Source organism: Oncorhynchus masou, chromosome 20 (genome assembly GCF_036934945.1).
Source record: "Oncorhynchus masou masou isolate Uvic2021 chromosome 20, UVic_Omas_1.1, whole genome shotgun sequence".
NCBI lineage: Eukaryota > Metazoa > Chordata > Actinopteri > Salmoniformes > Salmonidae > Oncorhynchus > Oncorhynchus masou.
In genome coordinates this window covers 23,874,496-23,889,984 of record NC_088231.1, presented here as the reverse complement: position 1 = coordinate 23,889,984, position 15,489 = coordinate 23,874,496, and the positions used below count along the sequence as shown (strand labels likewise).

At 43.1% G+C, this 15,489-nt stretch overlaps 2 protein-coding genes across 7 annotated transcripts in view; both read right to left on the bottom strand.

The window, feature by feature from the left end:
- Positions 1-5,302, bottom strand: part of rgs12b (regulator of G protein signaling 12b) — a 164,125-nt gene extending 158,823 nt beyond the window's left edge. For 3 of the 6 annotated variants that reach the window (XM_064926781.1, XM_064926785.1, XM_064926786.1), the window contains exons 1-3: positions 3,994-5,128; positions 1,553-3,360; positions 1,088-1,308 (exon numbers count right to left, since the gene is read on the bottom strand). In XM_064926781.1, the coding sequence (XP_064782853.1) occupies positions 1,088-1,308; positions 1,553-2,255 (924 nt within the window). In that variant the 5' untranslated portion in view covers positions 2,256-3,360; positions 3,994-5,128. Of the gene's footprint in view, positions 1-1,087; positions 1,309-1,552; positions 3,361-3,993; positions 5,130-5,169 lie in introns of those variants that run through there. The other 3 variants (XM_064926782.1, XM_064926784.1, XM_064926783.1) reach the window with 3 other exon arrangements.
- Positions 5,303-7,326: 2,024 nt separating this feature from the next.
- LOC135506594 (uncharacterized) lies at positions 7,327-12,892 on the bottom strand. Its single transcript, XM_064925929.1, has 2 exons — positions 12,845-12,892; positions 7,327-8,574 (listed from the first exon to the last, which is right to left on the bottom strand). The coding sequence occupies exons 1-2, from the start codon at positions 12,890-12,892 to the stop codon at positions 7,327-7,329; spliced, it is 1,296 nt and encodes a 431-aa protein (XP_064782001.1).
- Positions 12,893-15,489: the final 2,597 nt, after the last annotated feature.

The following is a 15,489-nucleotide window of genomic DNA, read 5'->3' as shown; positions in this document are numbered from 1 at the left end:
GTGTGGGTATCATACCTGGCTGATAATGTAGTTGTGTGGTTATTAAACCTAGCTGATAATGTAGCTGTGTGGGTATCAAACCTAGCTGATAATGTAGCTGTGTGGGTATCATACCTGGCTGATAATGTAGTTGTGTGGTTATTAAACCTAGCTGATAATGTAGCTGTGTGGGTATCAAACCTAGCTGATAATGTAGCTGTGTGGGTATCATACCTGGCTGATAATGTAGTTGTGTGGTTATTAAACCTAGCTGATAATGTAGCTGTGTTGTTATTAAACCTAGCTGATAATGTAGCTGTGTTGTTATTAAACCTAGCTGATAATGTAGCTGTGTGGGTATCAAACCGAGCTGATAATGTAGCTGTGTGGGTATCATACCTAGCTGATAATGTAGCTGTGTTGTTATTAAACCTAGCTGATAATGTAGCTGTGTGGGTATCATACCTAGCTGATAATGTAGCTGTGGGTATCATACCTAGCTGATAATGTAGCTGGGTGGGTATCAAACCGAGCTGATAATGTAGTTGGGTGGGTATCAAACCGAGCTGATAATGTAGCTGGGTGGGTATCAAACCTAGCTGATAATGTAGCTGTGTGGGTATCAAACCTAGCTGATAATGTAGCTATGTGGGTATCACACCGAGCTGATAATGTAGTTGTGTGGGTAGCATACCTAGCTGATAATGTAGTTGGGTGGGCATCACACCTAGCTGATAATGTAGTTGTGTGGGCATCAAACCTAGCTGATAATGTAGTTGTGTGGGCATCAAACCTAGCTGATAATGTAGTTGTGTGGGTATCACACCTAGCTGATAATGTAGTTGTGTGGGCATCAAACCTAGCTGATAATGTAGCTGTGTGGGTATCAAACCGAGCTGATAATGTAGTTTTGTGGGTATCATACCTAGCTGATAATGTAGTTTTGTGGGTATCATACCTGGCTGATAATGTAGTTGTGTGGTTATTAAACCTAGCTGATAATGTAGCTGTGTTGTTATTAAACCTAGCTGATAATGTAGCTGTGTGGGGCTCTGGTCAACAGTAATGCACTATACAGGGAACATAGTGCCTTTTGGGACACACACACCTGGATCTCTGCCTCCTGCAGATGGAACCGGTCCAGGAACACTGAGTCGTCGGCCATTAGAACCCTGTCCATCTCCTCCTCAGAGAGCAGGTTGGGGTTGCTATGGGAACGGCCTCTCCCCTTATGGTACGGGGGGAACTCTGGCTCTGACAGGGGCCTCGCAGGCTTGGCCGACGCAGACGAGGAAGACGAGGCACGGGGAGGAGGAGCGATGACCCTGTCTTTAGGTTTAAGGTCAAGGTAAGGTTTAGGTTCAGGTTTAGTTTATTTGAGCATGGTGGTACATTATGCAGAAACACACAAAGGGCCAGTTTACCAGACACAGATTAAGCCTAGTTAGTCCTGGACTAAAAAGCATTTTCAATTGAGAATTTCCATCAAACTAAGTCTGGGGAAACCAGCCCAAAAATGTCGTACAGTATATTATAAAAAAATCATGCTATATTAAAACAGGTCGATTGCTACCTTTCTCTGAGCTGCTGGAGGAGTGTGAAGAGTTGTCAAAGATCATGTTGAATATTCCTCCAGACTGCATCTCCGCCACCACCCTCTCTGCCCTGTTAATACCCAGGGTCTTAGAGTCCAGCTTGGGCTTGAACCAGCCACCACCCCCTCCTCCTCCTCCACCGCTGGCGCTGTTACCACGGGAACCAGGCTTCACGTTTTTGTTGTTTCCTCCTCCGCTGCTGCTGTTATGGTAACCACACAACTCCTCGTCGCTGGAGCACGAGTCCGCGGCGGCTGCCGCTCCTCCGGCTGGACTTCCCGAATTGTTTCCGTGGCGACGGTTGCGGTTGGTGCCGCCGTGTCCGTGACGACGGCCTCCCCGGTCTCCCTCGGCGACGACCAACAGCAGAACCCCGGTGCATCGGCCAATCAGCTTGACGACGTCCTCGTGCGAAGCCTTGGAGACGTTGATGTCGTTCACGGACAGGATGTGGTCACCGGAGCGGAGACCCACGTAGTCCGCAGGACTTCCTTTCAGAATGCAGTTGAGGACACAGGGGCCCTGGCCAGAGAGGGTGAACCCATACCCTGCCCTCCCGCGGGCCACCTCCACCCCCCGGATACGCCCACCCTGGTGGGGCTGAGGAGGCGAGGGTAAGGCTGTGAGACCCCCATGTCCTCCATGACGTCTCTTGGACGAGGTGTCCGTCTGTCTGAACATTGTTTTGTCTCTTGTTGTTCTGTTATTCAATGTAATTTATCCAACCCTTATGTTACCAGGTACATTTACTGAAGTTATTTATCCAACCATTATGCTACCAGGTAAGTTTACTGAAGTTATTTATCCAACCATTATGTTACCAGGTACGTTAACTGAAGTTATTTATCCAACCATTATGTTACCAGGTAAGTTTACTGAAGTTATTTATCCAACCATTATGCTACCAGGTAAGTTGACTGAAGTTATTTATCCAACCATTATGTTACCAGGTAAGTTGACTGAAGTTATTTATCCAACCATTATGTTACCAGGTAAGTTGACTGAAGTTATTTATCCAACCATTATGTTACCAGGTAAGTTGACTGAAGTTATTTATCCAACCATTATGTTACCAGGTAAGTTGACTGATGTTATTTATCCAACCCTTATGTTACCAGGTACGTTAACTGATGTTATTTATCCAACCATTATGTTACCAGGTACGTTAACTGATGTTATTTACCCAACCATTATGTTACCAGGTAAATTGACTGAAGTTATTTATCCAACCATTACGTTACCAGGTAAGTTTACTGAAGTTATTTATCCAACCATTATGTTACCAGGTAAGTTAACTGATGTTATTTATCCAACCATTATGTTACCAGGTAAGTTTACTGAAGTTCTTTATCCAACCATTATGCTACCAGGTATGTTGACTGAGAACATATTGTAATGTGGGTCTAGAACAACAACCAGGGAAGAGGAGAGAGGTGGAAAATATTCATGTGAGTTTCTCAATTCCATTCAATGAGCTTCACTGGCATGGTAAGTCAATGAGATGCATTGTGAAAGATAACTGTTGTTTCTTTTGATGAGGCTTAATCTCTCCTCTCCTCCTTCTTCTCTATCCTCTCTCTCGCTCTCTCTCGTTTCACTGTCAAGGGCTGTCTGTCTCCCTCTAAGGCTTTTTCTCCCTCTCTCGTTCTAGTGTTGAGGGCTTTCTAAAAAATGTGTCAGCAGGGTGAGAGCATGACGTCAGCCCCTCCACTCTAACGCCAGCCCTGCCATGCTGGTGCCACTCTCTGTGGATGATGTGACTTGTCACAGGTCAGGCAGGGGTCACCTACGGAGAGACAGGAGGGACAAACAGCACCAAGGACTCATTGTGAGTGATGGTAGCCAATACAACACACAGACGACAGGAGACAATATAACAAAGTCACATGTCTGAAAGAACACATCTGAGTCAGCACAGTACCATTGGGGTTTGGTATCAGTGTTTCCCAAACCTCTCCTTGAGTACCCCCAGCTGTTACACAGTAATTGGATGTGTTGCAGTTTTTTTGTTTGTTTTTTTACCAATGAAGGTATTGGTGCTTAGTTGACCAGTAGGATAACACTGGAATACATAAAATAAGTTGAACGGTTGGGGGTACTCAACAAGACGTTTGGGAAGCACTGTCTTATAGCCATGCAGGAAAGAAGAGAAAGTTCCCAAATATACACTCCTTCAAGAAGTCATGTAAAAGGAAAACGAACTATGAGATGAATAAACACCGAAGTCAATTGTTTAAACGCAATGCCATGTAGAATGCCAAGGAATGAATATTGAGTTCTAACAACACTCCTTGGTGAACGAATGTACCTCAACTACTGATACAAAACCACACCTGCCCGTGGGTGGGGTTAGAAGACGCAATGCATTGTCCAATGGGAAGGATGATTTCAAAACCGAGGGCGGTAACTCACGACTCACCTTTCCAACAGGTGTTGAAGACAGGGGGTCATACAGTTGCGTGGCAACAAGAGAGCCTCCTCTCCTCTCGCTGTGTTTGCTAACTGCTGATAAACCTACAAGTGAGCTAAACTTAGTCAAAGAGAGAACTAGCGAAGCTTAGCAGCTTGTTTTGCATGAGAGGACGAGAATAGAGAGCTAACTGAGTTAACGTTAGCTGGCTACAAGTAGCTAGCTAGGTAGCCATAGCAAGCGTATCTAACAAACTAAGACGATAACGAAACAAATGATAAGTTGTTATTTGTATCACTAGCACTGCACTGTCGCCCTTTAGTCTTCAGTCTTTGTGTTTATAATGAATATAAAGATAGTTTACAAACTTTAATTATTGTCCGTAAATTGCTGGTCAAAAAAAAAATCCATATATACAACCGAGAAAGTGCATCCACCCGTGCTTAACTACTGTCCCGCCTCCGTTTTCCTAGAATCGTGTAATATCAACGAGTCACCATGCCAACGATAGTGTACACGAAACTTTTATCTGTCCTGTCATTGGTTTACATGGCTGTCAATCATAGTCAAACAGTTCGCTGAAATGTACAAAAATAAATAAAAAATATGTCGAGAATGATTAAAGTTTGATTGAGAATCGACTAGCAACAAAAGTAAAGTACAGGTGGCCGAACAAAATGTTAACAAGAAAATTACATTCACCCCGCAAAGGTTAGATTTTTCACACACAATTATTCAGAGTAATAAATTACACAAGACCCGTGGCATTCATCGGAATGTGTTTTGCAGACGATACAGAGGAAGAAAAGCTATATATTGTTTTCAAAAAGCGATTAAGAACAACAGCTGGCTAAAAGTGTACCGGTGTCGCTGCAGTTCAGCCTAGTTTATTAGCTAGCAACAGATGGCTAATTCTGCTAATCTATATTTCTTACTGTTCACATCTAGTAATACATATAATATAGCAAATTATTCTAACGAAATATAATAGCTATAATTGTTAACTTAAACGTTTTGTTTTGTTGTTCTCTGTTCAATATCCTCAATCCACCACCTGGCCAATGCATTTGTTAAGACATATTGTGAAAAACTTCCAACCATATGGAGAAGTTTACCGTGGCTATGTAACTAGCTAGCTATCTAGTTCTTCTTCTTCTTCTTTTTAAAGTGTTTAAAATTGCTTACAGTTCATAAAATGCGGAAACGGAACCGGTTCTGTTCAGTCTGATCCCGTGGTTAGGTTAGCGGTAAGCACTGTAAACAAAGGAAAGACCACTCACTACCAGCTGCTGAAGAAAGACTTAAAAGGAGGTGTGTGTGTGTGTGTTTGGGGAGGACGGGAGGGGTACTGGTCTGGAGTAACTGGTAGTTACTGATGAAGAGATAATATAACCTGACAGTAATACTGATGATGGAGATAATATAACCTGACAGTAATACTGATGAGATAATATAACCTGACAGTAATACTGATGGAGATAATATAACCTGACAGTAATACTGATGGAGATAATATAACCTGACAGTAATACTGATGGAGATAATATAACCTGACAGTAATACTGATGGAGATAATATAACCTGACAGTAATACTGATGAGATAATATAACCTGACAGTAATACTGATGGAGATAATATAACCTGACAGTAATACTGATGATGGAGATAATATAACCTGACAGTAATACTGATGATGGAGATAATATAACCTGACAGTAATACTGATGAGATAAATACTGACAGTAATATATGGAGATAATATAACCTGACAGTAATACTGATGGAGATAATATAACCTGACAGTAATACTGATGGAGATAATATAACCTGACAGTAATACTGATGGAGATAATATAACCTGACAGTAATACTGATGGAGATAATATAACCTGACAGTAATACTGATGTAATAGATGAGATATATAACCTGACAGTAATACTGATGAGATAATATAACCTGACATTAATACTGATGAGATAATATAACCTGACAGTAATACTGATGGAGATAATATAACCTGACAGTAATACTGATGGAGATAATATAACCTGACAGTAATACTGATGAGATAATATAACCTGACAGTAATACTGATGGAGATAATATAACCTGACAGTAATACTGATGGAGATAATATAACCTGACAGTAATACTGATGGAGATAATATAACCTGACAGTAATGCTGATGAGATAATATAACCTGACAGTAATACTGATGGAGATAATATAACCTGACAGTAATACAGATAATACTGATGATGGAGATAATATAACCTGACAGTAATACTGATGGAGATAATATAACCTGACAGTAATACTGATGGAGATAATATAACCTGTAATTAATACTGATGGAGATAATATAACCTGACAGTAATACTGATGATGGAGATAATATAACCTGACAGTAATACTGATGGAGATAATATAACCTGACAGTAATACTGATGAGATAATATAACCTGACAGTAATACTGATGAGATAATATAACCTGACAGTAATACTGATGAGATAATATAACCTGACAGTAATACTGATGAGATAATATAACCTGACAGTAATACTGATGAGATAATATAACCTGACAGTAATACTGATGAGATAATATAACCTGACAGTAATACTGATGGAGATAATATAACCTGACAGTAATACTGATGGAGATAATATAACCTGACATTAATACTTGATATGACAACTGGTGGTTACTGATGATTGAACTGATAAAACAGTAACACAGATATCTAACACCTTGTGTTCTAATTTATATACTGTGTTTTATAACTTATAATCTATGTCAACCACCTCCCTTTTCTGAGGTAAAAACATCCCCATAAATGTCCATGCATCTTATAAATCCGTAGACAGTCCGTGTCGATCTCCCATATATAGCTCCCATATATAGCTGCCTGATAGCCACTCTGGGAATAGCCCACTGTACCACAGCCTCTGCCAGCCGATCCCAGACACACAGACACTCAATCAGCACGGAGGTCATGGGAAGTATCTTGTCTGAGGATTTGAATTACGTCCGCCCAGCAGAAGGAACAGTATGGTGAAGTTCCATGTGGACATTGTGTATGTCTAACCAACTCCTCAGAGAGGGGGAGAGAGTAACATCCTCTCTAGTCTATCTGGGGTCTGGACCTGGGATCTAGGGTCTGGTCCTGGTGTCTGAGGTCTGGACCTGGGATCTTGGATCTGGGGTCTGGATCTGGGGTATGGATCTGGTATCTGGACCTGGGGTATGGATCTGGTATCTGGACCTGGTGTCTGGATCTGGGGTATGGATCTGGTGTCTGGATCTGGGGTATGGATCTGGGGTATGGACCTGGTGTCTAGATCTGGGGTATGGATCTGGGGTATGGACCTGGTGTCTGGATCTGGGGTATGGACCTGGTGTCTGGATCTGGTGTCTGGATCTGGGGTATGGATCTGGTGGTATGGATCTGGGGTATGGACCTGGCGTCTGGATCTGGGGTATGGATCTGGGGTATGGACCTGGTGTATGGACCTGGTGTCTGGATCTGGGGTATGGACCTGGTGTCTGGATCTGGGGTATGGACCTGGTGTCTGGATCTGGGGTATGGACCTGGTGTCTGGATCTGGGGTCTGGACCTGGTGTCTGGATCTGGGGTCTGGACCTGGTGTCTGGATCTGGGGATATGGACCTGGTCTCTGGGGTCTGGGGTCTGGACCTGGTCTCTGGGGTCTGGGGTCTGGACCTGGTCTCTGGGGTCTGGGGTCTGGACCTGGTCTCTGGGGTCTGGACCTGGTCTCTGGGGTCTGGGGTCTGGACCTGGTCTCTGGGGTCTGGATCTGGTGTCTGGATCTGGTGTCTGGATCTGGGGTCTGGATCTGGGGTCTGGACCTGGTGTCTGGATCTGGGGGTATGGACCTGGTCTCTGGGGTCTGGATCTGGGGTCTGGACCTGGTCTCTGGGGTCTGGACCTGGTGTCTGGATCTGGGGTCTGGACCTGGTGTCTGGATCTGGGGGTCTGGACCTGGTGTCTGGATCTGGGGGTCTGGACCTGGTGTCTGGATCTGGGGGTCTGGACCTGGTGTCTGGATCTGGGGTCTGGACCTGGTGTCTGGATCTGGGGGTCTGGACCTGGTCTCTGGGGTCTGGATCTGGGGTCTGGACCTGGTGTCTGGATCTGGGGGTCTGGACCTGGTCTCTGGGGTCTGGACCTGGGGTCTGGACCTGGTCTCTGGGGTCTGGACCTGGTCTCTGGGGTCTGGACCTGGTGTCTGGATCTGGGGGTATGGACCTGGTCTCTGGGGTCTGGACCTGGTGTCTGGATCTGGGGTATGGACCTGGTCTCTGGGGTCTGGATCTGGGGTATGAATCTGGGGGTATGGACCTGGTCTCTGGGGTCTGGACCTGGTGTCTGGATCTGGGGGTATGGACCTGGTCTCTGGGGTCTGGACCTGGTGTCTGGATCTGGGGGTATGGACCTGGTCTCTGGGGTCTGGGGTCTGGATCTGGTCTCTGGGGTCTGGACCTGGTGTCTGGATCTGGGGTATGGACCTGGTGTCTGGATCTGGGGTCTAATCAGCTTAATCAGCTTCTTGCTATGCCACACCTGTCAGGTGGATGGATTATCTTGGCGAAGGAGAAATGCTCACTAACATGGATATAAAAACACATTTATGCACAAAATTACAGAGAAATAAGCTTTTTTTTTTGCACATATGGAAAATATCTGGGAATTTATTTTATTTCATTTTACATGTTGCATTGACATGTTCAGTGTAGATACATATTGATAATATATATATATATATATATATATATATATATATATATATATATATATATATATATATATATATATATATATATATATATATATATATATATATATATTAACACAGAGATAACCCTACAAATGTCCAGCTGAACAGTAGTCTACTGTACACGGGAGCCATATGCCCCCCTAATCCCTGTAGTGCACTGCTTTTGACCAGGGTCCAGTGTACTACATAGGGAATAGGGGGCCATTTAAGGATGCACACTATGTGAGCCACATGGCTAGTGGTTAAATCTGGGATTAGTACTCTTTTAACTATTAAAACGTTCCCCCTAATCCCTGTAGTGCACTGCTATTGACCAGGGTCCAGTGTACTACATAGGGAATAGGGGGCCATTTAAGGATGCACACTATGTGAGCCACATGGCTCGTGGTAAAATCTGGGATTAGTACTCTTTTCACTATTAAACGTTCCCCCTAATCCCTGTAGTGCACTGCTATTGACCAGGGTCCAGTGTACTACATAGGGAATAGGGGGCCATTTAAGGATGCACACTATGTGAGCCACATGGCTCGTGGTTAAATCTGGGATTTAGTACTCTTTTCACTATTAAAACGTTCCCCCCTAATCCCTGTAGTGCACTGCTATTGACCAGGGTCCAGTGTACTACATAGGGAATAGGGGGCCATTTAAGGATGCACACTATGTGAGCCACATGGCTCGTGGTAAAATCTGGGATTAGTACTCTTTTAACTATTAAAATGTTCCCCCCTAATCCCTGTAGTGCACTGCTATTGACCAGGGTTCAGTGTACTACATAGGGAATAGGGGGCCATTTAAGGATGCACACTATGTGAGCCACATGGCTAGTGGTTAAATCTGGGATTAGTACTCTTTTAACTATTAAAATGTTCCCCCCTAATCCCTGTAGTGCACTGCTATTGACCAGGGTCCAGTGTACTACATAGGGAATAGGGGGCCATTTAAGGATGCACACTATGTGAGCCACATGGCTCGTGGTTAAATCTGGGATTAGTACTCTTTTAACTATTAAAACGTTCCCCCCTAATCCCTGTAGTGCACTGCTATTGACCAGGGTCCAGTGTACTACATAGGGAATAGGGGGCCATTTAAGGATGCACACTATGTGAGCCACATGGCTCGTGGTTAAATCTGGGATTAGTACTCTTTTCGCTATTAAAATGTTCCCCCCTAATCCCTGTAGTGCACTGCTATTGACCAGGGTCCAGTGTACTACATAGGGAATAGGGGGCCATTTAAGGATGCACACTATGTGAGCCACATGGCTAGTGGTTAAATCTGGGATTAGTACTCTTTTAACTATTAAAATGTTCCCCCCTAATCCCTGTAGTGCACTGCTTTTGACCAGGGTCCAGTGTACTACATAGGGAATAGGGGGCCATTTAAGGATGCACACTATGTGAGCCACATGGCTCGTGGTTAAATCTGGGATTAGTACTCTTTTAACTATTAAAACGTTCCCCCCTAATCCCTGTAGTGCACTGCTATTGACCAGGGTCCAGTGTACTACATAGGGAATAGGGGGCCATTTAAGGATGCACACTATGTGAGCCACATGGCTCGTGGTTAAATCTGGGATTAGTACTCTTTTCGCTATTAAAATGTTCCCCCCTAATCCCTGTAGTGCACTGCTATTGACCAGGGTCCAGTGTACTACATAGGGAATAGGGGGCCATTTAAGGATGCACACTATGTGAGCCACATGGCTAGTGGTTAAATCTGGGATTAGTACTCTTTTAACTATTAAAACATTCCCCCCTAATCCCTGTAGTGCACTGCTATTGACCAGGGTCCAGTGTACTACATAGGGAATAAGGGGCCATTTAAGGATGCACACTATGTGAGCCACATGGCTAGTGGTTAAATCTGGGATTAGTACTCTTTTCACTATTAAAACGTTCCCCCCTAATCCCTGTAGTGCACTGCTATTGACCAGGGTCCAGTGTACTACATAGGGAATAGGGGGCCATTTAAGGATGCACACTATGTGAGCCACATGGCGCGTGGTTAAATCTGGGATTTAGTACTCTTTTCACTATTAAAACGTTCCCCCCTAATCCCTGTAGTGCACTGCTATTGACCAGGGTCCAGTGTACTACATAGGGAATAGGGGGCCATTTAAGGATGCACACTATGTGAGCCACATGGCTCGTGGTTAAATCTGGGATTTAGTACTCTTTTCACTATTAAAACGTTCCCCTGGTGTGTAGACGACCCAGGACTGTGATGACATCACAGCCACCTTGGCTGACAGTCTGCGACGGCCCAAACAGCACGCTAATCCCTATGTAGCGCACTGATTTTGACCAGGATCCATAGGGAATAGGGTGTAATTTTGGACGTGAAGCCTTAAAATCAGAGAAACACATATACACTACAGTAGACGACTATTGCAGGTCGGAAAATCATTAAAATCTCTCTCTGTTCACCTGTTGTTCTCTTCCCGCCCAACACAGTGAGAGAGAGGATTTAAACGCCTCCACAACCACCTTATCCTGCCTGATATTTTTGCTTGAAGTTAATACATTAGCTTCCATGCCATGCAGTTATCTAAACAGTAGTGGAATTAATATATATATTTTTTTATATATATATTAATTTACAAAGGAAACACACACACACAAAACAGACATGCAATTTTCTTTTACATGTTTAAATACTTTTATTAATTTCTACATCATATCATCACCGGTAATTGATCAAGTTAAAATATTGCCTTTTTAAATCCAATATTTGCATGAACAGTATAGTGTCCTTGCAGACAAGAGAGAGAAAGAGAAGTGTGACAGAACAGAACACAACCGGGTTGTGTAGCAGCAGAGGCTCCAGAACGGAGTGAACGGAACTCTCACCAACAGAACTCTAATTCTCTCCATAGAACGAGAGTTCTGATTCTATCATAGCCTCCCGATGATCAAGAATCTCACATCACATGTGCTTCTGTTCAAAACCATGTAGGCCAACCATGGTCCCCGGAGAGGTACAGGGTGCAGGCTTATGTTCCAGCCCAGTACTAACACACCTGCTTTTATGTTTATCACAATCATTAAGACCTTGGTTAGCTGAATGATGTGTGTTAGTGCCGGGCATGAATAAAAACCTGTGCGCGCACACACACACACACACACACACACACACACACTGCAGCCTTCTAGACCAGGGTTAGCGTCCACTGAAGACACCCCAAGACACTGAACTTGGGTCAGTTTAGCATTTAACCTAAAAATGGATTTTAAAAAGTACCTCAAAGAGAGCTGTGCTAAACATCAGTCGACCTCTGGGCCTATATCTTATTAACAACTAGAGACAGACTGAATGAGTTTTATCTGGGTCTATATCTTAACTAGAGACAGACTGAATGAGTTTTATCTGGGTCTATATCTTAACTAGAGACAGACTGAATGAGTTTTATCTGGGTCTATATCTTAACTAGAGACAGACTGAATGAGTTTTATCTGGGTCTATATCTTAACTAGAGACAGACTGAATGAGTTGTTTCTGATGTCAGAGTTACTGAAGAACAATCTAAACCAAGTCACTTAGGGTTTTCAGACGTTAAAAACAGGTTTCTGATTTAGTGTTAACTTGCTGACTATTTAAAGAGAGAACTGGTGCTCACCCTAGGAGGGGTTATATAGAGAGAATGGGACTAACGAGCTGACTATGGACACATTTAAAATCCTAATCTGTACTGACCCGGACCCAAAACCGTGGTGTCTGATGGGATGGATTGACCTCCCATCACAAGTATTTGATAGGGATGCGTCCCAAAACAGGACCCTATGTAGGGGATAGGGAGCCATTTTAAAGCTCTGATTAAAAAAGAACAGCTACAACTGAAGGACTAATTCCCCAACCTGTTGATGTGTCAAAGATTGCCGTTGGTCGCTATGGTTACAAGGTTCCCCTTTGGATGGTCTGTGTTGCTCCTCGTCCTCTATCGGTCGGGCCCCCGGGCGACAGTTACCATAGAAAACGCGTCCTCTATCGTCGGGGCTCCGGGCGACAGTTACCATAGGAAACGCGTCCTCTATCGTTGGGGCTCCGGGCGACAGTTACCATAGAAACGCGTCCTCTATCGTCGGGGCTCCGGGCGACAGTTACCATAGAAGTACATCGAAACGAAATCAACCAATCGATCGAATCAACGATTTGACTGATCTAAGTAACAGCTCGGAAAGAAGAGGCCGTGCATCAGTTTAAACACACAGTAGGACATTATTGAGTCTGTCAGGGTCAGTGTATCGGCAACAATGTGAAGGAGGTCAGTGTATCGGAAACAATGTGAAGGAGGTCAGTGTATCAGAAACAATGTGAAGGAGGTCAGTGTATCGGAAACATTGTGAAGGAGGTCAGTGTATCGGCAACAATGTGAAGGAGGTCAGTGCATCAGAAACAATGTGAAGGAGGTCAGTGTATCGGCAACAATGTGAAGGAGGGCAGTGTATCGGAAACAATGTGAAGGAGGTCAGTGCATCAGAAACAATGTGAAGGAGGTCAGTGTATCGGCAACAATGTGAAGGAGGGCAGTGTATCGGCAACAATGTGAAGGAGGTCAGTGTATCAGAAACAATGTGAAGGAGGTCAGTGTATCGGCAACAATGTGAAGGAGGTCAGTGTATCAGAAACAATGTGAAGGAGGTCAGTGTATCGGTAACAATGTGAAGGAGGTCAGTGTATCAGAAACAATGTGAAGGAGGTCAGTGCATCAGAAACAATGTGAAGGAGGTCAGTGTATCAGAAACAATGTGAAGGAGGTCAGTGTATCAGAAACAATGTGAAGGAGGTCAGTGTATCAGAAACAATGTGAAGGAGGTCAGTGTATCGGAAACATTGTGAAGGAGGTAGGGGACCAACCTGTCGGGAATCTTAAAGGTCAATAAAATGGCCACCTTATGCTTCTGGCCAGCGGACATTTCAACAGCAAAGCATGCAGCGCAATGTGTGTGTGTCCATTTGAAATGACAAAGGGAATCAACAGGACATGCCATAATGTGTGTGTGTGTGTGTGTGTGTGCAAGACAACTGAGACACAAGTTTTTCAAAAACAACCACCCGTCAGTCAATCTCAATGTCCGTTACAGTTTCTTCATCCTCATCATCATCATGTCTCTTTTACAGTAGTTCTCATTCATTCACCAATAAAACGATAGATTGATAATTATTAACACCATCGACCAGGCACATCACCCTGATTGTTTCTCAAATGGCACCCTATTCCCTATATAGTGCACTACTTTAGACCAGAGCCCTATGGCACCCTATTCCCTATGTAGTGTACTACTTTAGTCCAGAGCCCTATGGCACCTTATTCCCTATATAGTGCACTACTTTAGACCAGAGCCCTATGGCACCCTATTCCCTATATAGTGCACTACTTTAGACCAGAGCCCTGTGGCACCCTATTCCCTATATAGTGCACTACTTTAGACCAGAGCCCTATGGCACCCTATTCCCTATGTAGTGCACTACTTTACCAAAGTAGGGAATAGAGTATCATTTGGGATGCAATAGACCTATCCTATCAATCAAAGCATCAGCTGTAATCAGTCAGTTTATATCATTACTTTGCCGTTTGTAATAAAACACACTTAAAAATAGAAGTATGGAACTTTTAAATATTAGGAAATACTTTAGATTCGTTTATCGTTTTTAGTTTTTATCATATCTTGATTTCACATCACAACCAATGAAGTACTTCACAGGAAAATATACAACCAATGAAGTACTTGACAGGACAATATACAACCAATGAAGTACTTGACAGGAAAATATACAACCAATGAAGTACTTGACAGGAAAATATACAACCAATGAAGTACTTGACAGGAAAATATACAACCAATGAAGTACTTGACAGGAAAATATACAACCAATGAAGTACTTGACAGGAAAATATACAACCAATGAAGTACTTCACAGGAAAATATACAACCAATGAAGTATTTCACAGGAAAATATACAACCAATGAAGTACTTGACAGGAAAATATACAACCAATGAAGTACTTGACAGGAAAATATACAACCAATGAAGTACTTGACAGGAAAATATACAACCAATGAAGTACTTGACAGGAAAATATACAACCAATGAAGTACTTGACAGGAAAATATACAACCAATGAAGTACTTGACAGGAAAATATACAACCAATGAAGTACTTGACAGGAAAATATACAACCAATGAAGTACTTGACAGGAAAATATACAACCAATGAAGTACTTGACAGGAAAATATACAACCAATGAAGTACTTGACAGGAAAATATACAACCAATGAAGTACTTGACAGGAAAATATACAACCAATGAAGTACTTGACAGGAAAATATACAACCAATGAAGTACTTGACAGGAAAATATACAACCGATGAAGTACTTGACAGGAAAATATACAACCGATGAAGTACTTCACAGGACAATATACAACCGATGAAGTACTTCACAGGAAAATATACAACCAATGAAGTACTTCACAGGAAAATATACAACCGATGAAGTACTTCACAGGAAAATATACAACCAATGAAGTACTTCACAGGAAAATATACAATTCCAGGGGGTTTCCCTCTTATTTTGGGGAAGATTGAATATTATCTTTCTTAGTTCATCATCAAGGTGCTGGAAGTCCCTCATGGTGGGTGTGTTGTTGTCCGTCTTAATGAATGGTCCGGGGGGAAACGAGGAGGCAGGCGGAACCAAA

What these genes read in the sequence shown, in the direction of transcription:
- LOC135506594 (XM_064925929.1), bottom strand. Translation starts at nt 12,892, where the DNA reads ATGGTAACTGTCGCCCGGAGCCCCGACGATAGAGGACGCGTTTCTATG. An exon ending in ATAGAGGACGCGTTTCTATG is followed by an intron (nt 8,575 to 12,844) that starts GTAACTGTCGCC and finishes TCCACCTGACAG; the next exon opens with GTGTGGCATAGCAAGAAGCT.